Source organism: Ranitomeya variabilis, chromosome 5, assembly GCF_051348905.1.
Source record: "Ranitomeya variabilis isolate aRanVar5 chromosome 5, aRanVar5.hap1, whole genome shotgun sequence".
Classification (NCBI taxonomy): Eukaryota; Metazoa; Chordata; class Amphibia; order Anura; family Dendrobatidae; genus Ranitomeya; species Ranitomeya variabilis.
The window spans coordinates 492,160,761-492,186,435 of record NC_135236.1 but is presented as its reverse complement, the minus strand read 5'-3'; the positions used below and the strand labels follow the sequence as shown (position 1 = coordinate 492,186,435).

Sequence of the window (25,675 nt, the reverse complement as noted above, 5' to 3'; positions counted from 1 at the left end):
TCTCATTAGTCTTAGCTTTAGTGGTTGGTTGGTTTTATTTATTTTACCTACTTACACACATTTCTGTCCAGGCCTATTTCATGAGTTTTATTTTTTTTAAATTCTGTGGAAGCATGGTTGAAGAGCAATGTCTGACTTTCATTTGTACATTTTCAAAGATCTTTTATTTATTATTACTTTTGTCAGATTCAAGTTATTTCTGTGACCTTTGTGGGTTTTTCGGTCATGATACGAGGGGTACCAACAATTTTGACCACGTGTGTACAGTCATGGCCAAAAGTTTTGAGAATGACACCCAAATTATATTTTCACATGATCTGCTGCCCTCTGGTTTTTATTAGTGTTTTTCTGATGTTTATATCACATACAGAAATATAATTGCAATCATATTATAAGTACCAATAGGTTATATTGACAGTTAGAATGAGTTAATGCAGCAAGTCAATATTTTCAGTGTTGACCCTTCTTCAAGACCTCTGCAATTCTCCCTGGCATGCTCTCAATCAACTTCTGGACCAAATCCTGACTGATAGCAGTCCATTCTTGCATAATCAATGCTTGCATTTTGCCAGAATTTGTTGGTTTTTGTTTGTCCACCCGTCTCTTGATGATTGACCACAAGTTCTCAATGGGATTAAGATCTGGGGAGTTTCCAGGCCATGGACCCAAAATCTCTATGTTTTGTTCCATGAGCCATTTAGTTATCACCTTTGCTTTATGGCAAGGTGCTCCATCATGCTGGAAAAAGCATTATTGGGCGCCAAACTGCTCTTGGACGGTTGGGAGAAGTTGCTCTTGGAGGACATTCTGGTACCATTCTTTATTCATGGCTGTGTTTTTAGGCAAGACTGTGATTGAGCCGATTCCCTTGGCTGAGAAGCAACCCCACACATGAATGGTTTCAGGATGCTTTACAGTTGGCATGAGACAAGACTGGTGGTAGCGCTCACCTCTTCTTCTCCGAATAAACTGTTTTCCAGATGTCCCAAACAATCGAAAAGGGGGTTCATCAGAGAAAATGACTTTGCCCCAGTCCTCAGCAGTCCACTCCTTGTACCTTTTGCAGAATATCAGTCGGTCCCTGATGTTTTTTCTGGAGAGAAGTGGCTTCTTTGCTGCCCTCCTTGAAACCAGGCCTTGCTCAAAGTGTCTCCGCCTCACAGTGCGTGCAGAAGCACTCACACCAGCCTGCTGCCATTCCTGAGCAAGCTCGGCACTGCTGAGAGTCCGATCCCGCAGCTGAAACAGATTTAAGATACGGTCCTGGCGCTTGCTGGTCTTTCTTGGGCGCCCTGGAGCCTTTTTGACAACAATGGAAGCTCTCTCCTTGAAGTTCTTGATGATGCGATAGATTGTTGACTGAGGTGCAATCTTTGTAGCTGCGATACTCTTCCCTGTTGGGCCATTTTTGTGCAGTGCAATGATGGCTGCACGTGTTTCTTTAGAGATAACCATGGTTAACTGAAGAGAAACAATGATACCAAGCACCAGCCTCCTTTTAAAGTGTCCAGTAATGTCATTCTTACTTAATCATGACTGATTGATCGCCAGCCCTGTCCTCATCAACACCCACACCTGTGTTAATGGATCAATCACTAAAACGAAGTTAGCTGCTCCTTTTAAGGCAGGACTGCAATGATGTTGAAATGTGTTTTGGGGGTTAGGCCATGTGCACACGTTCAGTATTTTTCGCATTTTTTTTGCGTTTTTTCGCTATAAAAACGTGATAAAAACGCGAAAAAAACGCTTACATATGCCTCCCATTATTTTCAGTGTATTCCGCATTTTTTGTGCAAATGTAGCCTTTTTTTCCGCGAAAAAATCGCATCGCGGAAAAAAAAGCAACATGTTCATTAAAATGCGGAATTGCAGGGGATTCCGCACACCTAGGGGTCCATTGATCTGCTTACTTCCCGCACGGGGCTCTGCCCACGATGCGGGAAGTAAGCAGATTATGTGCGGTTGGTACCCAGGGTGGAGGAGAGGAGACTCTCCTCCACGCACTGGGCACCATATAAGTGGTCAAAAAATAAGAATTAAAATAAAAAATAGTCCTATACTCACCCTCTGATGGCCCCCGAAGTGTTCCCGCCTCTGTGCTGCACGCTGGCTTCGGTTCCTGTAGCTGGTGTGCGGTGAAGGACCTTGCCGAATGACGTCACTGTCCTGTGATTGGCCGAGACCGCTCACGTGACCGTGACGTCATGGAAGGCCCTGCGCGCACACATCAGCTATACGGAACGGACGCCGGTGAGGAGATCTGATGTCTGCGGGTGAGTATAAGCATTTTTTTTATTTTTTTTATTATTTTTAAACGTTCTATCTTTTACTATAGATGCTGCAAAAGCAGCATCTATAGTAACAAGTTGGTCACACTTGTCAAACGCTATGTTTGACAAGTGTGACCAACCTGTCAGTCAGTTTTCCAAGCGATGCTACAGATCGCTTGGAAAACTTTAGCATTCTGCAAGCTAATTACGCTTGCAGAATGCTAAAAAAACGCAAAAAAACCGCAAAAAAAACGCAAAAAAAAAAATGCGGATTTCTTGCAGAAAATTTCCGGTTTTCTTCAGGAAATTTCTGCAAGAAATCCGCAACGTGTGCACATACCCTTAAAGTTCATTTTCTGGGCAAATATTGACTTTGCAAGTACAGTAATTGCTGTTAAGCTGATCACTCTGACATTCAGGAGTATATGCAAATTGCCATTAGAAAAAATGAAGTAGACTTTGGAAAAATTAATATTTGTCTCATTCTCAAAATTTTTGTCCATGACTGTATATAGTGAGATTAATTCCACAGAAATTATCACTGTCCCCACTAGTGCTCACAATCTGAATTCCCTATCAGTTTCTTTGGAGTGTAGGATTAAACCAGAGTACCTGGAGGAAACCCACGCAAACTCCCTGCAGATGTTGTCCTTGGTAGGATTTGAACCTATGTGCTGCAAGGCTACAGTGCTGTTCCTATTTAAAGATGCAATTTTGTCAACGTAATTTAAGCTGACAATTCTTTTTAACAATAACATGCTATTTATCCACTCTTTTTAGAAAGTTATTATTTTTCAGTATGCTTCTAATTGTGGCATCATTATTTATTAAGCTTGCTTATATAGCACCAATATATTCCACGGTGCTTTACAGACATTATCATCACTGTCCCCATTGGGGCTCACAATCTAAATTTCCAAACAGTATGTCTTTGGAGAGTGGAAAGAAAACAAAGTACCCAGAGAAAAACTCACAAGAACACAAGGAAAACATACTTCTACCTTGAAAATATAAAACTTATACATACCCCTGTTAATATACCAGGTTTTTGTCATGTAAAAAAATCATACCAAGAATCATTTCAGAACATTTTCCACGTGTAATGAAACACATAATTTGTACAAATCCATTGAGTAACAGACAAATAATTTTGAGGGGGAAAATACAAATAACAAAACTAAAATAATGTATTATTATTATGGTGTGCATAAGTGTGAACACCTTATAATTGGGAATGGTGTGGTTTTCAAAATTAGCCAATTACATTTAAACTCCTGTTAAATAGTGGTCAGTACAAAGATAATTCATTTAAAGTGATTCCCATTATGAAGCTTTAATGTTTTAGTAGAATTTTTCTAACATTTTCGTACTCACATTTAGCAACAAAAGCCGTTGTCCGTAAACAGCTTATAGCACATCAAAGGGATCCAGTTGTTGAAAGTTATAAGGAGAAGGGTATAAAAAATTCCAAGGCATTAGATATGCCATGGAATACTAGGGAGACATTCATCAAGAAGTGGCTTAAATTTGGCACTACTTAGAACGGGACATTCCTCAAAAATTGATGAAAAGCCAGAAAGAAAATTGCTATGGGTGGCTGATAAGTGGCCTACAGTAACATTAAAGGAGCTGCAGGAATTTCTGGCAAGTACTGGTTGTGTACTACATGTGACAACAATCTACCATATTCGTTACATGTATGGCCTTGTGTGATAGGGCGGAAAGACGGAAGCCTTTTCTTACAAATGAAAAACATCCAAGACTGGCTATGTTTGTCCAAAGTTATGGTTTGACAAGACCAAGGATGAATGTTTTGGCTTTAATTCCAAAAGGTATGTCTGGTGCAAAGCTAACACTATGAATCACCAAAATAACACCATACATACAATGAAGCATGGTGGAAGTAGCATTATGCTTTGGAGCTGTTTTTCTGCAGCTGGTATTTGGGGAATAAGTCAAGATGGAGGAAATTATGAACAGTTCCAAATATCAGTGAATTTTAAAACAAAACTTTCAGGCCTCTGCTAAAAAAGATGAAGCGGAATTTCACCTTTCAGCCTAAGCATACCTCCAAATTGACAAATGAATGGCTTCACCAGAAGAAGATCAAAGTTTTCGGATGGCCCTACCAGAGACTAGACCTGAATCCAGGGCTCCACACAGGAGATGCCCTTAGAATCTGACAGATTTGGAGCGCTACTGCAAGGAAGAATGGACACAGATTTCCAATTCTAGATGTACCATGCTGTCATAAATTCAAAGGGTACTTTAACAAAGTATTAGTTTAAGGGTTTGCATATTTATGCAATCACATTGTTTTAGTTCTTTTTTTCCACGAAAAGAGATTTCAGTTTATTTTTAAGTTGAATTGTACAGATTAAAGGTGACAATAAAGGGAGAAAAAGTTCTGAAATCATTCTTCTTAGGGCAGAGACACACTGCCATATTTCTTGTGGAGATTCGCATAGCACTGCAGGAACTGGCTGGCACCTCTCCAGACCTGAGCATGACAGCATGATGGATTACTATGCAGCTGTCAAGCTCAGGTCAGGAGAGCCGACAGCCAGTACAAGGTTTATGATGCGATTCTCACACACACGAGAAATACGGCAGTCTGTCTCTGCCCTTAGAATGATTATTTTTACACAAAAAAGCGGACATTTTCAAGAGACATGTAGACTTTGTATATGTATTGTCTATTTCTCTTATTTTTCTTGGTGGGATTTGAACAAGACCCCAGTGCTGTAAGGTAACAGTGCTATCCAATGAGCAACACTGACATTCAAGATATTATTTCACTCACTAGCAATATTCTAGCTTTGCAATTTGATTAATCAGTTGTATCTTTGTTCTTTGGTCCCTTTCATTATTGGCAAGGGTCTTTACAGCATGATCTCCAACAGCCCTGGAAATACCTATAAGTTAAAGGGATAGTTCTCATAGATAAGAATTGTTAACTTTTACCACTCTTTCAAAAACAGCGGACATTAGCAAGGCACTACTAGCAAAACGCAAAAGATTGGAAATGTATACAAAGGCATCCTTAAAAACCAGTAATCAGAAGATTGAAAATGTTTGGAAAACACAACAAGATCAGAGGTAAATTACTATGCAAGATGGATAGTATTTTTGTAACGTATCTTAAAAACACTTCAGACAGATACGGTACTTGTGCTATAGAGGAAAAATAGGCATGCTGGAAGTAGCATCACAAAAATTCATAGGTTCCCATAGCAAAGTTTGAAATGTCCATCTGCTGGTTAATAGCCAACCAAACCGCATCATACCGACTTTTAGTTGAGCAGTGCCCCTGTTCCTACGCCATCACTGTGATGGAATAATATGGTGATTAACAGGAATAACTACCTTAAAGCAATGTAATATTACTGGGAAATAAGGGATTAATATCACTTATACAGCCTAATACATTTTTACTAGCTACTACAAATGACTGCAGTATCAAGTAAAATTTTAAACTAATGTTTTATTACAGGCAGAAGATGAACGATGAGTATTCTCAACAATTTAAGACTTTATTTCAGCAATGGGAAGATGACGTGCAAAAAGCAGAAGAACAAGAAGAAAAAGTAACGGTAATACCATGGATTGTGTACAGTACTGTGCAAAAGTTTTAGGCTGATACGGAAAAAATATGGCAAAATGAGAATGCTTTCAAACATAGAAGTGTAAAAATGTATTTATATCAATCAACAAAATGGAAACTGTATGAACAAAAGAGAAATCTAAATCAAACCAATATTTGGTGTGATCATACTTAGCCTTCAAAACATAATGTAATTCCAGACAACTTCAATGATGTTGAAAATAGGGCTCTGTGAGGTTATCACTTCCACAACCTCTTGTTCTCCTTTACTCTGAAAATACTTCTTAATGACATTGTTTGTATGCTTGAGAATAAACCTGGAGCCCATCAGACTCCTCCCTGATGACTTCCTGTTTATTATACTTTGCTTATTTAGCACCATCTTATTCCACCGTGCTCTACAGACATCATCACTGTCCGCATTGTTGCTCACAATCTAAATTCCCTATCAGTATTTCTTTGGAGTGGAAGGAAACCAAACTACCCAAAGGAAACCCATGCAAACACAGGGAGAACATAGAAACTCCTTGAAGATGTTGTCCTTTGTGGGATTTTATCCTGTATGTTTCAGCATTGAGAACAGTAATAATCTTGACCAAATCCCCATCTCCATTTGCTGAAATGCAACCACAAACTTGCAAGGAACCTCCATAGTGTCTCACTGTTGTTGGCAGACACTCATAATTGTACTGCTCTTTTGCCCTTCAGTAAACCAAGTGCCTCCTGTTACAGCCAAATATTTCACATTTTGATTCATCAGTCTAGAGTTCCTACTTCTATTTTTCTGCACCCCTGATCCTGTTTTCAGTTTAATCTCATTTGTGTGGATTTTTTTTGTCAATTTTTTGGACTTGTGGTATTCGTTGCTGTCTTTTGTGCCAAATTCTTCCTAATGGTGCATGTAGTTCATAAAGTTTGCGCAGTCAAAAATGGTCTTTATTTTTGTCACCGTTTTTGCAACCTTATAGCATAAAGTCACATGTTACAAAAATTGTGCAAAAGTTTTTGGTGTACATAATCATTGTGGTTGGGATTGGAATACGTCTGTGCAAAAATTTTCCAAATTTTCGAACAGCTGCAAATGAGGAATCAGGTGGAAACATCTGTAAATTAATTGCCATGGGGCAGGACACGGTGAACTTTTTTTTTTCTTTCCCCATCATGTTACATGGTTATATTATTCATGTTTATTAATCTGTAAATGGTTATTTTCAGGCTATTATGGGAGCTTGAGACATGTAATGTTGTTTCATAGTTGTATTTCCATCTATAGTTATTTATACTTCATATTTGATTATTGAAGTATATACACTAGTGAACTATAGCACTATTATTATGGTCTATTTTTACATATGTCTGTAGCTAGATGTATACCCATGTTCCAGCTACTGCCTATAAATTAATATAATTATCGACTAATATACACCTATATTGGTACTATACGTATACACTGTTCAGTCTGCGGTGATAAGATTTATATATGGATAATTCTTTATTATATTCAGTAGATATATTGCCACTTCCTTTGATCTTTCTATCCAAAGTTTACATTAATTTCAACATAAAATGTTTGTTGGAATTATGTGATTGACTTACAATTGGTCCATGCACACAAAGCTCATACTGAATATAAAATATTAGAATGTAAAAATTAAAATATAAATATGCTCATCTGAACTTCGATTCACATAACCTAAAAGCTTTATTTCCTTTCACAAACTAGAATATGTTCCGTCAGCAACAGAAACTTTTTCAACAGGCCAGAATAGTTCAGAACCAGAGATTAAAAGCAATCAAGCAACTCTATGAACAGTTCTTAAAGGTAATTTACAATTGGATTTTTTATTAGACATTATACCATATCGAAAATTATTAGTTTGATATCTGAAAGTATTTAATACACATCACATTTGAATATCATCCAATAATATATCCCTATATCTTCTATTAGAGGGTCGGTCCGAAAATGTCAATCTAATCATTTTTCTAATATGCTTTAATTTAATTTAATTTCTGCTCACTCGTTCTCTTCTTACAGTGTACAATGACCGTGCCCGTGTACCCTCTTTCCGGCTAGTCACATTTGATCAGAGCTGGCGAGAGAGCGCATTGTCACTGTGTACTGAGAAGAACAGTGCACAATGACGAGATCTTACTGAGCATCTAGATCTTACTAGCCCCAGCCCCTGAAATGGAGGTCACTGATGACGCTTAATTTCATGGAGGGGGGCCGAGGCGGTGGCAGTGACCGCATCTTCTGCCCCTGGTAACGACTCTTTTGAATATCCCAGCATGCAGTGGGATTTTAAAATGAAACGTTAAAGAAAGTCGTAGAGAAAAAAAAATAAAGCAGTTAGAGTAGTGTCGGAACGGTAGGGACTTTTTCATTAGAGTACGTTAGAAAAAAGATTAGACTGACATTTTTTAAGAGTAAAATAAAATTTAGTTTGAGATCACCCCTTCACCCTGAAGCCGGTAACATGCGGCAGTATCTCTCCTTCCAGATATTTCATAGTGCAGTATATCTCTCCTCTCAGCCCCTCTATAAGAGCCCCATCCTGCAGTACATCTCTCCTCTTAGTTATAGTAACAGTAATAAAGGAAGCTCTGCCTCTTTCTCGGAGATCATCCCTCACAGAGCAGCTCAGTTGCAGATATGTGTGAGTCAGCCAGCGGAGACTGCACTGTGCATGATAAACAATGAGCATTAAGTTACCGTTACACTAAGCGACGCTCCAGCGATATAGACAACGATCCGACCTAAACTAGATCGCTGGAGCGTCGCTGTTAGGTCGCTGTAGAGACGTCAAACACAGCAGCTCCAGAACGATGCAGGAGCGATCCAGTGACGTAACGGCGACTCACTTATCGTTCACGCTCCATGTAAACACATTACTGACATCGTTGCTTTTGCTGTCAAACATGACGATACACGCCGATCTAGCGACCAAATAAAGTTCCAGACTTCTAGCTCCGACCAGCGATATAACAGCGGGATCCAGATCGCTGCTGCGTGTCAAACACGACGAGATCGCTATCCAGGACGCTGCAATGTCACGGATCGTTGTCGTTCTCGTTAGAAATTTGTTTAGTGTGAAGGTACCTTTACAACAGTGGAAACTGCAGGGTCAATAGAACAATAGGGATGTACTATGTGCAAATAGGGGTTAAAACATACTGGCACCAGCAAAATGTGTACATTGTAATTTTGATAGTAACCTTTTAATTTCATGCAGACTTGTTCTTGAATGTGTCAATGGAATTGTGGAAAACGAGCATACTTGCTCCTGATAATGCTTGCCAGAGATTTTCCATGTTGTTCACAGCAAATCCACCCCATAATGTGTAGATGTATTTACAGTGTTTTCTTTTATAGAGCATGCATGAACTAGAAAAAAACAACGGAAACCTTTTAACCAGTGCTCAAAATGAGCTCAAGAAGGAAATGGCTATGCTACAGAAAAAAATATTGATGGACACTGTAAGTCAAGGTCAAATACTCTATTACGATATGACACATTGCTCATACTGATTTTTCCATAAAGCTTTTATTATGAAAATATATGTATAAAAAATAGTTTAACATCAGTGTCCTTTTTCTTCTGCCAGCAACAGCAAGAGATGGCAAGTGTTCGAAAGTCTCTTCAGTCAATGTTATTCTGATGGATCCCTGACGGAATAACTTGTACCTAAGTAACATATAATATAGAATTATCCACCAAATACACAAAGTTGCAGTTTAAGGCATGATTTAGAAAGTTATGTTTGGTTTATGTAACTAAATAGTGAAATGTTATGTATATGTCAAAGCTTAAATATGTTAAAGGGTGTTATGAGAGTAATAAAGTTTGTTTTCTTCCAGATAAAAAAGTTATGATATTGGCTTGTTTGATATTCAAAAGGTGCTGTGTCACCATACCAGGCACAGCCACTGTCCAAAAGTGGTACTGTGTCTATTGGGAAAAGGGGGTAGAGAAGTCAAACAGCATTTTCTTTTTAATCTCATAAAACCCCTGGACTTTATTACTGTAGTCTATACTTCAGTATGTTATGTGAAATGCTAACTAGTAAGTTTATTGAATATAAATACACCATCTGCTACCTCCAATTATTTATTGATATTCTACAGACTGACTTGATTTGCACATAATTTAGCATTTGTGTCTGTGGTTAAATATAATTCTACTGACCCTAATGAACATTCAGTGAGTGTCAATTATTATAAACGGTGTCCTTGCCTCTCATTAATATAAAACAATATTGAACAAATTACTTTTACAGAATGCATGTCCACCTTGTTTAATAATCTCCGGTTTGGATTATTTCATCACACATTTCATAATAAAACTTGTGTTTTTGTGCACAATTTGAAGCAAAACACAGTAAAGCATATTTAATAAAACATTTATTAAACATAAAAACAATTCTGGCTAATAAATCTTTTTTTTTGCTTTTCCTTTTATAATGAAAATAAATTATTCAGCTCCACAAAGCCCAAGGGTATGGACAGTACGAATGTTTCATAAAAAGATAGTTTTCCAGTTTAATACTGTATAATTATTTCAGAACTATGATTATTATAAAAAAAAATAATTCTGTTGGTCCGGAAGAGACTCAGGTCACGCATAGGAATCTGGAATCCTTGCAAATGAAATTTTCATAACTGTGTGAATTCTTTGTTTATCATGCCACTTCCTAAATAAATAAAACTGTTTAAACAAATTCCCTCTCACTATAAAATGCCAAGATTTAGAACTGCACATGTGGAGGAGAAGAAACAATAATTTCATGTGACTGGCAAAATATTAAAACCAATTAACTGAATAAAGAGCAAGACTATTTGGATTCAATAAAATAGTACATTGAAACAGATTTTGTTACAGGGTTATGGATATTTTTTTCTCACTAACCAACAGTTATATCCATAAACAAAATGTATTCTGTGACTTACACCGTGCCATCAACATAAAATGCCACACTCCCGAATCAAAAAGAATCCACTATACTGAGTGGACTTGGTCACTGAAGCTGCAACCAATTCAAACATAAGAGGTGTTTACTATTTTTTTTTAACAATATATCCATCCCCTCTATTGTTTAAGATGGGTGCGGGAAAGCTAATTGTGCTTATTTCCAAAAAAGATTAACCTTTAATTAAATTTTGCTTAATTAAAGAGCACTATTTGTCAAGGTATTAGACAATTATTAATATGCATTTCATTCATTCGTTATTTTTCTGCTTAGCACTAAACTCAGCATGCAATAATTAATTGCTCAATGTTTCTTTTCCTCCACTTGCTTTAGCAGTCAATCACTATGGTTTGGATTTTGAACCTGCTCTGCAGCTGGCATAGGAGGGATTCGGAAGACTGATATTCGCAGATGTGTTGCTATTTGCAGGCAAACGCCTATGCAGTATCTCAGCAATTCAAACAAAGAGATGGCCTGAAAAAAAAAAAAGTTCAATTAAGTATCATGGATGAATACTTTATTCTGAAATGCACATTACTGTATTTTACAAATATATTATCTGAGCATATCAACTAACATTTTCACACTCTCTAATGATAAAATATTAGCCATATTGGTATTAATTTTATTCAAAGGATGTAGATGGCACAAACTGTGAAACTTGTGATCAACTGCAATAGTTATGTGCGTTGCAGTTGTGATGTTACTGTTGCAGCAAGTAAACAGAGACCATGGCAGCTCTGAAGAGACGGCAATGGACTTGTTATTGCATACCTATATAAACCTTTGTTATACAAAAAGAAATAAAAGATTTACCCTAAACAACCAAATTCCTTTAAAAGGACTGGAGTTTGCAACTATAGGTTAGGCTTTGTTCTTACCATGCTCAAGCACGCCATCTGAAGTGTGTGGATCAAGTCATGGGCACGTGGAATGATGCACTCCCCTACCAATGTGTGTTAAATGTTGCTGTCAGATTGACAGCGGCATTTAACATCGCTAACAGCTGAGGGCAGAGCTCTGCTCCAACTGAGGCAGTTTGAAGCAGATGATGGCTGAATAATTCAGCTACCATCTACCTGGAAAGATAGAAAGATACCGGCAGCGGCTTGTGAACCCGCATCAAATGTCAGGGATACGGCCTATCTCATAACTGTACGTCATATGTCGGGAAAGGGTTAAACACACAGTGGGCATGAGTTCTTGTGAAATCATACCCACTTTTCTTGGACAGTAAGGACTCATGCAGATGTCCATGCAAATTGATCAGAACACAGACTGCAATGCATAAATCGGCTGAAGCTCTCCTGACCCGAGAGTCACAGGCCTTTTTTCACACATCCGTGTCTCCAGTACGTGTGGTGACAGTTTTCACATGTACCGGAGACACTAACACACGTAGACCCATTAAAATTAATGGGTCTGTTCACATGTCAGTGTGTTTCCACGGACCTTATTGTCCGTGGGTAAAACACGCTGACATGTCCGTTTTTTACCATCAGCATGGGCCGCAAAATGTCCCGCACACAGAGAACATGGATTGATGTCATCCGTATGACACGCATCGGCACTGGGGAAGCGATGTTCCCCGACGGCAAGTGCTTTAGACGCTCTCCTCATTCTCCCCTGCTCTGCCGGCGATCGGCGTGAGGAGAGGAGAATGATGAGTGTTATATTCAAGTCAGAACAATGACAGCAGTTGGGGGCTTTTGGGACTATTACTCCCATCAACCTACACCTGCTGCTGCTTATAACAGTGACAGCAGGAGCGCTATAAATAAATAAAAAAAACATTCTTACGGTAATCTGCTGACAATACAAAGGTGACATCGACCCCACAAATATTAACCCCACTTGCCACCGCTACATGGCAAGTGGGAAAAGCCGGGCAAAGCGCAAGAATTGGCACATCTATTAGTGTAAAGAACAAACATATATGGAGTCTAAATAACCTCTACAGTCATTTCAATAGATATTTCTCGTTTTAAATATATATACATGAAAAAATGTGAATCGGACCTCAACATTTCTTTACAAGTTGAGCAATAGGACAAGGCCATTAAGGATACATACATGTCTACCATTTCAATGGCTCTTCAAGAGTCCTACTTCAAAGTGATCACACGTTGGTAATACACACCAGTTAGACTTGCGCATATATATCAGGATCACTCTCCTTTGTGCTGGAGGAAGTGCGGATATCAAGGAAACCTCTTTCATCTTTTTTGGGGCTGCCCGAAAATAAAACCTCTATGGTCAAAAGTTTCATTTCATATTAATTTATTTGTTAAAAATTTAGTGATTACTCCCCAGAGGGCTCTCCTTTCTCTGGACATGGAAGGAATTGATCCTCAGGTTAAATACATCCTAATACATATATTTCTAGTAGTCAAAAGAACAATAGCATTCTGGTGGGAAAAAAAAAAAATCGGATTCACCCAACTTTGCGGATACTCTGGATAAAATCTATCAGCATAGTGCATTAGAATGGAGATTCGCTGCCCACACCAATGGTATTAGAAAATATCTGAAAAAATTGAATATTTGGAATGACAAGTTTTGTAAAGAGTAAATCTTTTGTAGTCATGCAAAATGGATAAAAATTGTTACTTTATATCTTTTTCCAATACATTGCATAAGAAAAAACAGGATTTTTGGTTGCTTACCGTAAAATCTGTTTCTCGGAGCCTCCATTGGGGGACACAGGAACCATGGGTGTATGCTGCTGCCACTAGGAGGCTAACACTATGCACAAAAAAGTTAGCTCCTCCTCTGCCGACTGGCATTATACTCTTCAGTTAGTGAGAAAGCAGTAGGAGAAAAACAGTAAGGTTGAAACATAACCACTAACATGAGAACTGTAAACATGAGAACAGTCATAGAACACAGAACAGTGAAAACAAACATGGGAGGGAGCTGTGTCCCCCAATGGAGGCTCCGAGAAACAGATTTTACAGTAAGCAACCAAAAATTCTGTTTTCTCTATCGCCTCTCATTGGGGGACACAGGAACCATGGGACATCCCAAAGCAGTCCCTGGGGTGGGAAAAACAGACTTCCATCAGGACAGAGGACTCACCACTGCCGCCTGCAAGATCCTTCTGCCTAGGCTGGCGTCCGCCGAAGCGTAGGTATGGACCTTGTAAAATTTGGCGAACGTGTGGATGGAAGACCAGGTTGCCACTTTGCAAAGCTGTAGGGCAGAAGCCCTGTGGTGCACCGCCCAGGAGGCGCTGACTGCCCGGGTAGAGTGAGCCTTTATCCCAGGAAGAGGCACTCTGTTCTTGACCCGGTAAGCCTCCAGAATTGCCGTTCTGATCCAGCGAGCAATAGTCGCTTTAGAAGCCGGTAGGCCTCTACGCGTGCCATCAGGAATGACGAAAAGAGAATCCGTCTTCCGGAAATTGGACGTTCTATCCAGGTAGATCCTCACTGCCCTGACGAGGTCCAGCTTGTTCAACGATCGCTCCAGAGGATGAGTCGGATCTGGACAAAAGGAAGGTAGAACGATGTCCTCGTTGAGGTGGAAGGTGAAAACCACCTTAGGAAGGAAAGAAGGCGGAAGCCGGAGGACCACCTTGTCTTGGTGAATGACCAAGAATGGAGGTCGGCAAGAGAGGGCCGCCAACTCGGAAACACGGCGGATAGAAGTGATGGCCACAAGAAAGGCCACCTTCCACGATAGAACTGACAGGGGAATTTCCCTGAGAGGCTCAAAGGGGGAAACCCTCAGAACATCCAGTACCAGATTTAGATCCCAAGAATCCACCGGGGCCCTATACGGAGGGTCTTCACCTGTGGCCGAGAAGATAAAGTCTTCTGAAAAAGGATGGAGAGCGCAGAAACCTGGCCTTTTAGGGAACTAAGAGCAATGCCCCAATCTAGTCCTGCCTGAAGGAAGGCCAAGATGGAAGGCAGGGAAAAGGACATAGATGAAATGTGGTTGAACTCGCACCAATGGAAGTAAGCCTTTCAGGTACGATAGTAGATCCTGGAAGACGAAGGCTTCCGAGCCTGGATCATGGTGTGAATCACCCGATCCGAAAGGCCGGACGCTCTTAGAACTGCGGTCTCAACAGCCACGCCGTTAAACTGAGCGACCGAGAATTCGGGTGGCAGATTGGACCCTGAGAGAGCAGATCGTGCCTGTCTGGAAGGCGCCAGGGGGCGTCCGCGAGAAGGTTGACGATCTCCGCGAACCAAGCTCTCCTGGGCCAATCCGGGGCGATCAGAATGACCGGCACCCCTTCTGCTTTGATCTTTTTCAGCAGTTTGGGAAGCAAGGGAAGGGGTGGGAACAGGTAGGGCATCACGAACTGTGACCAAGGAATGGCCAGAGCATCGACGCCCACTGCAAGAGGATCGCGCGACCTTGGAGATGAACTGAGGAACCTTCCTGTTCGTTCGAGATGCCGTGAGGTCCACGTCCGGAGTCCCCCATCGAAGGCAAATCTGATGGAAGACTTCCTGGTGCAAGGACCATTCTCCTGCCGCGAGACCCTCGCGGCTGAGAAAGTCGGCAGCCCAATTGTCCACGCCGGGGATATGCACCGCGGATATCACCGGAACCGAGGCCTCTGCCCAGAGGAGGATCTTGGATACCTCGGCAAGGGCCAAGGAGCTCCGAGTCCCCCCCTGATGGTTGACACAAGCCACCGCCGTGGCGTTGTCCGTCTGGATTCGGATTGGTAGGCCCCTGAGAATCCTTTCCCAGTGGCGGAGGGACAGAAAGGTGGCCGAAATCTCGAGGACATTGATCGGCAGAGTTGACTCCTGCGCCGACCAACGGCCCTGAACAGTCAGATGGCGAAACACCGCACCCTAGCCGAGCAGGCTGGCGTCCGTCGTCACCACCTGCCAGTGAACCGGAAGGAAGGACCTGCCCTGGGAGATGAGAGGTGACGTCAGCCACCAGTTGAGAGACCGTTTGACCCGGGGAGAGAGTCGGATCGGACGATCCAGGGAGAAGACAGACCTGTCCCACTGATACAGAATTGCTTGCTGGAGGGGTCGCGAATGAAATTGGGCGAAGGGAATCGCTTCCAATGTTGCTACCATCCTCCCCAGAACCTTCATGGCCGATCGGAAGGAGGGAGGCCTGGAGCAAACGTATGTCCCGACGAAGGATGGATCTCTTGTCTTCGGGAAGAAAGACTTTGGTCTGCTGAGTGTCGAAGAGCATGCCCAGAAAGAGGATGCGCTGAGAAGGAAAAAGGCAGGACTTCTTCCGGTTGACCAGCCACCCGTAATGGGCTAGGGCGTCGAGAACGATGGACAGGCTTTCGTGAGCCTGAGAAAAGGACGGAGCCTTGATGAGGATTTCGTCGAGGTATGGAAACAGAATCAGGCCTCTGACCCTCAAGATGGCCATCAGCGCTGCCATGATCTTCGTGAAAACTCTTGGGGCGGTTGCAAGACCGAACGGCAGGGCGACGAACTGAAAATGTTCCTGGAGCACCGCAAAGCGCAGGAATCAGTGATGTCCCGGGAATATCGGGACATGGAGGTAGGCGTCCTGAATATCTATGGAACACAGAAATTCCTGAGCCTCCATGGAAGCTATTACTGAACGAAGGGATTCCATCCTGAAGTGCTTCAGACGAACTCTCCTGTTCAGCAATTTGAGGTCCAGAATGGGACGAACCTTGCCGTCTTTTTTCGGTACCACAAAAAGGTTTGAATAGAAACCTGTGAACCGTTTTTTTTCTGGGACGGGGACGATTACCCCGGCTTTGAGGAGAGAAGCGACGCACATTGAGGTAGATAAGGGTCTAAAGAAAGACCCGTGTCCACCTCCTACTGACACTAAGCTAAACTGAAGAGTATAATGCCAGTCAGTGGGGTGTACACTGCAGAGGAGGAGCTAACTTTTTTTGTGCATAGTGTCAGCCTCCTAGTGGCAGCAGCACACACCCATGGTTCCTGTGTCCCCCAATGAGAGGCAATAGAGAAATTGTATTATATTCTATTCAAAAGATCATATTTAATGACTTTTTTCTTTTTTTGTCTATTCGAGATTGATATTTGGTTCTCTGATTTTATTCATTCCCTTTTCACTCACCCTTTTTTCCAATGTTAACCCCTTCCCCATCTTCCCTTCCCTTTATCCACTTCCATTTCTTATACAAAATTTCAATAAAAATTTTTTAAAAGAGAATTGACACATCTAATAGATGCACCTTTTCTGGGCAGCTGTGGGCTACTATTTTTAGGCTGGGGGAGGGGCAAGATCAATGGCCCCTTACCAGCCTGAGAATAGCAGCCCCCAGCTGTGAGATTTAGCAAGGCTAGTTGTCAAAATTGAGGGGGACCCCATGCTGTTTTTTAAATTATTTATTTAAATAATTATACAAAACAGCATGGGGGTCTCTATATTCTTGATAACCAACCTTACTGAAGCTGACAGCTGTGAATTTTGCCTGGCTTGTTATCAAAAATAAGGGGGAAACCACGTCGGGTTTTTCATTCATTTATTTATTTATTTAGTTATAGCGAAGGCGGCCGGTGAGGAATACTCCAATCATCCGCTCCTGCTGTCACTGTTAATAGCAGCAGCAGGTGTAGGTTGATGGGCGTAATAGTCCCAAAAGCCCCCACCTGCTGTCGTTGTTCTGACTTTAATATAACTCTCATCATTCTCCCCTGCTCGGCCGATCACCGGCAGAGCAGGGGAGAATGAGGAGAGCCGTCTTCAGCACCCGCCGCCGGGGAACAGCGCTTACTGTAGCGCTTCTTCCCTGCCGGCCGTGTGGTACTGATGTGGCACATGGTTGCCACACGTGTGCTGCAAGTATTACACACACGGATATCTCCGGTATCGGTCTTTCCGGTAATGGAAATAAACAGACGTGTGAAAGAGACCTTATAGATATATATGAAGCTGTAAAGTTTGGATCGGGAGACCTGCGGCCGGTCCATGTTCACACCAATTTGCACGAACGTTTGCATGAGCCCTTTGACTCAACAGATTTTCTGCATAAACAATAAATGTATTTATGCTATGTGTCAACATAGCATAATTCACACCAAAATATGCAACACCTGGTGGTGGATTAACAAGTGGCTATTTTTGGATTCTATGTGGAGATTTTTCGCAACACATTCTGTGCCTATGAATCATCCTTATGAATGAAACCAACGCAAATTTCTATGAACTTGTAGACTGACTGGGGGCAATAACAGTTGAAGGGTCAGAATTTATCTTTATTTCAGGTTATGGAGGGCATTGAGTGAAAGGTCACAGGGAACCAAACACAAGAAGCTGGTGAGGGGTTTAATCCTTACATCATTTTTTTGAATAGACCATACAAGCTAGATGCAGAAGGAAATCTAAAGGTTACCCTGATACAAAAAGAAAGGTGAAGAGATACGAGGACAATTTATTAGTCACGGGGTGAAGGCCTCATGGGCACTCACAGAAGGAGAAGGCATGGGTGCCAGGTTACAGTACATTTAGTGGTCATGAGTTGGGAGTGCTTCACTGTTGAGCACTGAGTTTATCAGAAATACTTATGAAATAGCATATGCTTTATATTTTATCAGCCCAAGCTGATTGAAGTTGCCTGGAGAAGAAGATGCTACTAATTAGCTCTTGCTGTATTAAGGGTATGTGCACACGTAAAGTATTTGGTATATAAATTTCTGCATCTTTTCGCAAGAAAAAAACGCACGTTTTTGGCATGTGTTTTGCTGCGGATTTTTCTCCATTCATTATTATGAGTGAAATCTACAGCAAAAACACTGATAGAATTGACATGTGGAAGATGTAAAGGAGTTGTCCCACAAACAAAAGTTGATTTTAATCCACAGATCTTGCAATACTAATAAGTTCCACAATTGGATGCGTTTACATAAAAAGTTCCTGTGCTGAGATAATGTTATAAATGTGCCCCTGCTGTGTACTGTGTAATGGCTGTGTCTGACCGTACAGGGACATGGTCTGATCATAACAGCTCCTGGGCAGGGGAGGACACAAAACAGTATACAGTCATTACACCACAGGTTCGCATGATTCTTTCTTTGAAGTAATACATTGTTTAAAAACAGGCAGGGAAAGGTTTTACATCATAAAGAATCAGCTGTGACCCCCTGCTGTAATGTCTGTATACTCTTTTGATCATACCTAGTTATGAGCGAGCGTGCTCGGATAAGGTGCTGTCCGAGCACGCTCATGTGCTAATACAGTATTTTTGGCGTGTTCAAAACTATGTTCGAGTCGCAACACACGCAGAGATTGCCTGTTTGTCAGGCTGTTGAACAGCCATGAGATATGCAGCTGCGACGACTCGAACATAGTATTCAAGAACGCTAAAACCACTATTAGCACATGAGAGTGCACGGATAACACCTTATCTGAATACGTTCGCCTATCACTAATCAGACCATGTTCCTGCACTGTCAGACACAGCACATAGCAAGGACACATTTATAAGATTTTCTCAGCATAAGAGCTTTTTTTTTTTTTTTTTTTTTTAACCCTGACTGAGTATGTCCTGGAGAGTTTGTAAGCATAGCAGCTGTGTGCACCATCGATGCTGGATGTTCAGCTGATATGACAGCTGACACCCAGCACTCACTGCCGCACCACTCTCTGCAGTTTAACCTCATAAATGCTGCAGTCAATATTGAGCACAGCATTTAGAAGACAATCATTGCAGGGAGCGATCGTTGCCATAGTGACACGATGCTGTCCGGGTCACCACGCTCTAGCAATTTCGTTACATCATGGGCAGTACATGATCTAACTACCGTAACTTAGTGCTACGCTTTATAACTGCGATCAGCTGAAAATATATAATTTATATACACACAATCTCCAAGAAGTTTGTATTTTTATGTACAAACCCCCCCCCCCCCCCCCGAAAAAGTGCACATTTGGCATCGCCACATCCAGAACAACCTGCCTCAAAACTGTCACACTAGTTATCCCCTTCTGTGAATGACATCTTGTCCCGCAGAAAACAAGCTGCTATACAGCTCCATCAGCGGAAAAATAAAGTTATAGCTCTCAGAATAAAGTGATGCAAAAACAATTACCGTATATACTCGAGTATAAGCCGAGATTTTCAGCCCAAAAAAATGGGCTGAAAGTGCCCCTCTCGGCTTATACTCAAGTCATGGTCGGCGGGTGAAGGGGTGCGATGACCATCACAACCTCACCTGCTCCTGGAGCAGTCCCTGCATGTCCCCTGGTCTCCAGCGCCGGCAGCTTCTTCCCCTGTTCAGCGGCCACGTGGTACCGCTCATTAAAGTAATGAATATGGCCTCCACTCCCATAAGGGTAGAGCCGCATATTCATTCCTGTAATGAGCGGTACCAGTGACCGCTGAACAGAGGAAGAAGCTCCCGGCGCCAGGAGCAGGTGAGTATTTCATTTACCTTCCCTCGTTCATCCGTTCCTCTGCAGGTCAGGGTGCGCGATGACATATTCATGTGCGTGCCGCCGTCTGCCTGAACAGTCAGTGAGGAGATGGGATGCTGAGGAGCGGGCAGCGACAAGAGGTATGTCATTTTTTTTAAAATTGCAGCAGCATTATATGTGGCACATTGTTATATGGAGCATCTTATGGGGCTATAATGAACTGTCTGTATGGAGCATTATATGGGGCACATTGTTATATGGAGCATATATAGGGCACATTGTTATATGGACCATATATAGGGCCATAAAGAACTGCATGGAACATTATAATGTATGTGGCCCAATTTTATATGGAGCATCTATGGGGCCATAATGAACTGCATGGAGCATTATATGGGGCACATTGTTATATGGAGCTGTGACGGGGTGTACGGCAGAGCAAGAAGGGACAACAGGTCAAGGGATGATTCCACAGATTTATTATCATGAACGCTGGAACAACACATGCAGGTAGATCTACAGAGTCCACAATTAGTCCAACGGAACAGGTTTGGGGGCACCTCCCGATAATCCTTGTGCCAGCTAACAAAGCAATAGTCCACACAAGTCCAAGGGATCCCAAAACAATCCCACGAACGACGAGATATGTCCTCAGCTCAAGTCTCGCCCCGTTCGCTTCCGCAGTCACAGATAGATGTGGGGTCTTGCCTCAGCTAAGAATCCCCACTGTTATGATGGCCTGGTGGTTAGGAGCACCCAGAATGACCTGATGGTTAAACTGGAAATCGGGACGAGCTCTGGGGAGTGGGAGCTCTGCTGACCGCAAACCCTAATCCTATCACACAAACACTAGAAATAGCCATGGAGCGTACCTAACTCTCCCTAGACGCCTCTTCACAGCCTAAGAGCTAACTACCCCTAAAGATAGAAAATAAAGCCTTACCTTGCCTCAGAGAAATTCCCCAAAGGAAAAGGCAGCCCCCACAAATATTGACGGTGAGTTAAGAGGAAAGTCACAAACACAGGAATGAAACAGGTATTAGCAAAGGAGGCCAGTCTTCACTAGATAGGCAGAGGATAGTAAAGAGATCTATGCGGTCAGCACAAAAAACTACAAAAACCACGCAGAGTGTGCAAAAAGCCCTCCACACCGACTCACGGTGTGGAGGTGCAACCCTGCGCCCCCAGAGCTTCCAGCTAGCAAGGAAATATCATGAAAGCAAGCTGGACAGAACTTAGCATGTACTAAGAAATATATTCAGAACACAATGAACAATAAATGAGCTAGCAGTGACTTAGCTTCTGCTGGAACAGTCAGGTCATCAGAGAAATCCAAGAGAGATCTGAACCAGTACTGAGACATTGACAGCAGGCATGAGGTAACGATCTGAGTGGAGTTAAATAGAGAAGCAGCCTAGCGATAAACGAGGGCAGCTGGGAAAGCCAACCTCAAGGATCAGCAGTACCACTCAAAGCCACCAGAGGGAGTCTAAGGACCGAACTCACTGAAGTATCATTCATGACCACAGGAGGGAGTCCAAGAACGGAATTCACAACACCCCACTCCTTCTCCTTTAAGGAACAACCCACATCTCATCTCAAAAATAAGAATGGATTTTCTGAGCTCCTGGGATCCGCCCATGAAGGGGGTAAGGGTCACACTTTCTATTCAATGGTTGGGTCCACCAGAAGATTCTAGACTGGTCGGCTCCACTTAGGGTACCGTCACACAGTGCCATTTTCATCGCTACGACGGCACGATTCGTGACGTTGCAGCGTCGTATAAGTATCGCTCCAGCGTCGTATACTGCGGTCACACGTTGCAATACACGGCGCTGGAGCAATAATTTCATGACGTATTTGCGATGTAGAAGCCGTTGGTTACTGTGCGCACATCGTATACAACCTGTGTCACACAATGCAATCATGCCGCCACAGCGGGACACTAGACGACCAAAGAAAGTTTCAAACGATCTGCTACGACGTACGATTCTCAGCGGGGATCCGGATCGCAGTAGCGTGTCAGACACAGCGATATCGTAAATGCATCGCTGGAACGTCACGAATCGTGCCGTCGTAGCGATCAAAATTGCACTGTGTGACGGTACCCTTAAGGCCCCGTCTCACATAGCGAGATCGCTGCTGAGTCACTAGTTTTGTGACGCAACAGCGACCTCAGTAGCGATCTCGCTATGTGTGACACGTACCAGCGATCAGGCCCCTGCTGCGAGATCGCTGGTCGTGTCAGAATGGCCTGGACCTTTTTTTGGTCGTTGAGGTCCCGCTGACATCGCTGAATCGGTGTGTGTGACACCGATCCAGCGATGTCTTCACTGGTAACCAGGGTAAACATCGGGTTACTAAGCGCAGGGCCGCGCTTAGTAACCCGATGTTTACCCTGGTTACCAGCGTAAATGTAAAAAAAAAACAAACAGTACATACTTACCATCTGATGTCCGTCAGGTCCCTTGCTGTCTGCTTCCTGCTCTGACTGAGCGCCGCAAAGTGAAAGTGAAAGCAGATCTCAGCGGTGACGTCACCACTGCGCTCTGCTCTCAGTGTACGGCGGCTCAGTCAGAGCAGGAAGCAGACGACAAGGGACACCGAAAGGCGAGTATGTACTGTTTGTTTTTTTTGGTAACCAGGGTAAACATCGGGTTACTAAGCGCGGCCCTGCGCTTAGTAACCCGATGTTTACCCTGGTTACCCGGGTGCTGCAGGGGGACTTCGGCATCGTTGAAGACAGTTTCAACGATGCCGAAGTCGTTCCCCTGATCGTTGGTCGCTGGAGAGAGCTGTCTGTGTGACAGCTCCCCAGCGACCACACAGCGACTTACCAACGATCACGGCCAGGTCGTATCGCTGGTCGTGATCGCTGGTAAATCGCTATGTGAGACGGGGCCTTTAGTCTATCTAGTATGTACATTTGACTAGCCACCTGCTGTGAGGAAGAATGGCTATTCTTTCACTAGTGATGTTGATAAAGCTTAATTACATTATAGCTTAGGGTTGCAAGTATTGGGGGAAGGAGACATATTGTTACAGGTGAACTCTCAGCACAAGAAAATACATAAATTACAGCTAATGGAAACCAGAGAACAGTTACATACATTAAATGGCATATTATTCAAATACAGGACAGGGCAAAAGTACATATGACAGGAGCATCTATGGGGCCATTATGAACTGCATGGAGCATTACATGTGGCACATTGTTATATGGAGCATCTATGGGGCCATATTGAACTGTATGGAGCATTATATGGGGCACATTGTTATATGGAGCATCTATGGGGCCATAATGAACTGTATGGAGCATTATATGGGGCACATTGTTATATGGAGCATCTATGGGGCCATAATGAACTGTATGGAGCATTATATGGGGCACATTTTTATATGGAGCATCTTATGGGGCCATAATAAGCATTTGTGCAGCATTATATGGGCCAAATATCCATATGGAGCATCTTATGGGGCCATAATCAGCATTTGTGCAGCATTATATGGGGCATATTTTAATATGGAGCATATTAAGGGGCCCATCATGAACTGTATGGAGCATTATATGGGGCTCCCGATTTAATATGGATATTCAAAAACACTTAACCTACTGATGTCTCAATTAATTTTAGTTTTATTGGTACCTAATAATAATTATATAATTTACCGGTAGCTGCTGCATTTTCCACCCTAGGCTTATACTGTTAGGGCTAGCGGAACGCACCGAGTAATAGAAAGATAGATACGAGGTGCGTTTGCAGCTCCGGGGTCCACCGTGCAGAAATACCTGCTGCAAAGTAATGGCGGATAGACACTGAGCTCACACGTGTGTTAAACTTCACCCCGTGTGAAATGGAAGCGAGATCTGTTGCCTCACAGAGTCGTAATGTACACAGAAACTATTACCCTAACTAGGGTTGTGCTTGCTCTGGAACTCTTCTGTGCTAACCGCACACATGAAGGAACCAGATGCTAAGCCAAGGCTAATTGTCCCCTCTGATGCTAGCGGCCTGCCTGAGTGTACAGCCCCAAGGCTAAACAGCCTCACACCACATATATACAGAGTGGTAGAGTATCCACTGGCATAAGCCAAACACAATTGATACTAGCGCATGGCTGTGCGGCCATGCTAACCTTTTATATTTGCAACTCTTCAGGACCTTCCTAGTGGACCAATAGGAGCTGCTACAGGACCTGAGCGTGTGACCCCCGACCTCCAATGAGAGGTCCTCCCGGGGCCATGCTCAACATGGAAAAAGCAGGACTTAGTCCCAGAAATGCCTGCTCGTTGCTGATCAGTGCTGGTTACAGAGGCAGAGCCTGGAAAGGCAGCAGTAACCATTCGCACAGTATCAGGTTGAGCCAGACGCTGGGACCGACTTCTCCGCTGAGCAGGTTCCACTGCGGCTGGAGGAGAATGGGAGATCGCAGCGGACATGGCTCGAGATTCCTCCTGTGCTGCGGCGGGAACTCGACACCTAACATATACTCGTGTCAATAAGTTTTCCCAGTTTTTGGTTGCAAAATTAGGGGGGTCGGTTTATACTAGTATATACGGTATTTTCCTATAAAATATTTTTTTGGGAAAAGTGGCAAAACATAAAAAAAAAAAATGTAACTCAAAGAATAAAGCTGCCTTATCAATTTTACGCGAAACGGCATTAAAAAACTGCCTCCCTAAAATTGGAATAGAAACCGATCAAAAAATTGAATGTGCCTAAAAATGGTACCAATAAAATCATCAAGTCTACTTGAAAGAAGAATGACGGCAGCACTCACCAATCTTCGCATACAGGTTCCTTTATTGTGACAAATCTTCACGGCACAGGGGTGTATATACATATGAATGTGGAAGCCGAACGACGGCCGTTTCGCGCCCTCCTGGCGCTTCAAATCATCAAGTCGTTACGCAAAATCAAGCCTTCACATATGACTTGGCAGAATTATGGAAAAATTACAGCTCTCAAAATATGGTGATTCAAAACTAGTTTTTGCAATAAAAAGCGTCTTTTAGTGTGTGACAGCAGCCAAACATAAAAACCCAATATAAATCTGGTATCACTGTTAATCGCACTTACCCGAAGAATAAAATGATCTTATAATAATAATAATTTTTATTTTTATATAGCGCTAACATATTCCGCAGCGCTTTACAGTTTGCACACATTATCATCACTGTCCCCAATGGGGCTCACAATCTAAATTCCCTATCAGTATGTCTTTGGAGTGTGGGAGGAAACCGGAGTACCCGGAGGAAACCCCCGCATCTTATGACTTTTACTGCACAAGAAACAGCGTAAAAAATAAATAAAATGTATTCTTCACCTGCTGCTCATTTTTTCGTTTTGTCTCCCAAAATTCGCAGTAAGGTTCGGCTCACATTTATCTTGTGCTGAGCACTTACAACAGGGTTTTTGTGTAAATCTCTGAAATACGTGATTCAGACAGAACCCCCGGGGGAAGATTC

General features: G+C 42.5%; 2 protein-coding genes across 2 annotated transcripts in view; one reads left to right on the top strand and one right to left on the bottom strand.

The window, feature by feature from the left end:
• Positions 1 to 9,744, top strand: part of SYCP3 (synaptonemal complex protein 3) — a 61,731-nt gene extending 51,987 nt beyond the window's left edge. The window contains exons 5-9 of the mRNA XM_077265612.1: positions 5,252 to 5,369; positions 5,764 to 5,863; positions 7,598 to 7,696; positions 9,251 to 9,355; positions 9,484 to 9,744. Of these exons, the coding sequence (XP_077121727.1) occupies positions 5,252 to 5,369; positions 5,764 to 5,863; positions 7,598 to 7,696; positions 9,251 to 9,355; positions 9,484 to 9,537 (476 nt within the window). The 3' untranslated portion in view covers positions 9,538 to 9,744. The remainder of the gene's footprint in view (positions 1 to 5,251; positions 5,370 to 5,763; positions 5,864 to 7,597; positions 7,697 to 9,250; positions 9,356 to 9,483) is intronic.
• CHPT1 (choline phosphotransferase 1) overlaps positions 9,404 to 25,675 on the bottom strand; it is a 100,488-nt gene continuing 84,216 nt past the window's right edge. Inside the window, exons 8-9 of the mRNA XM_077265611.1 lie at positions 11,209 to 11,319; positions 9,404 to 9,563 (exon numbers count right to left, since the gene is read on the bottom strand). Of these exons, the coding sequence (XP_077121726.1) occupies positions 9,519 to 9,563; positions 11,209 to 11,319 (156 nt within the window). The 3' untranslated portion in view covers positions 9,404 to 9,518. The remainder of the gene's footprint in view (positions 9,564 to 11,208; positions 11,320 to 25,675) is intronic.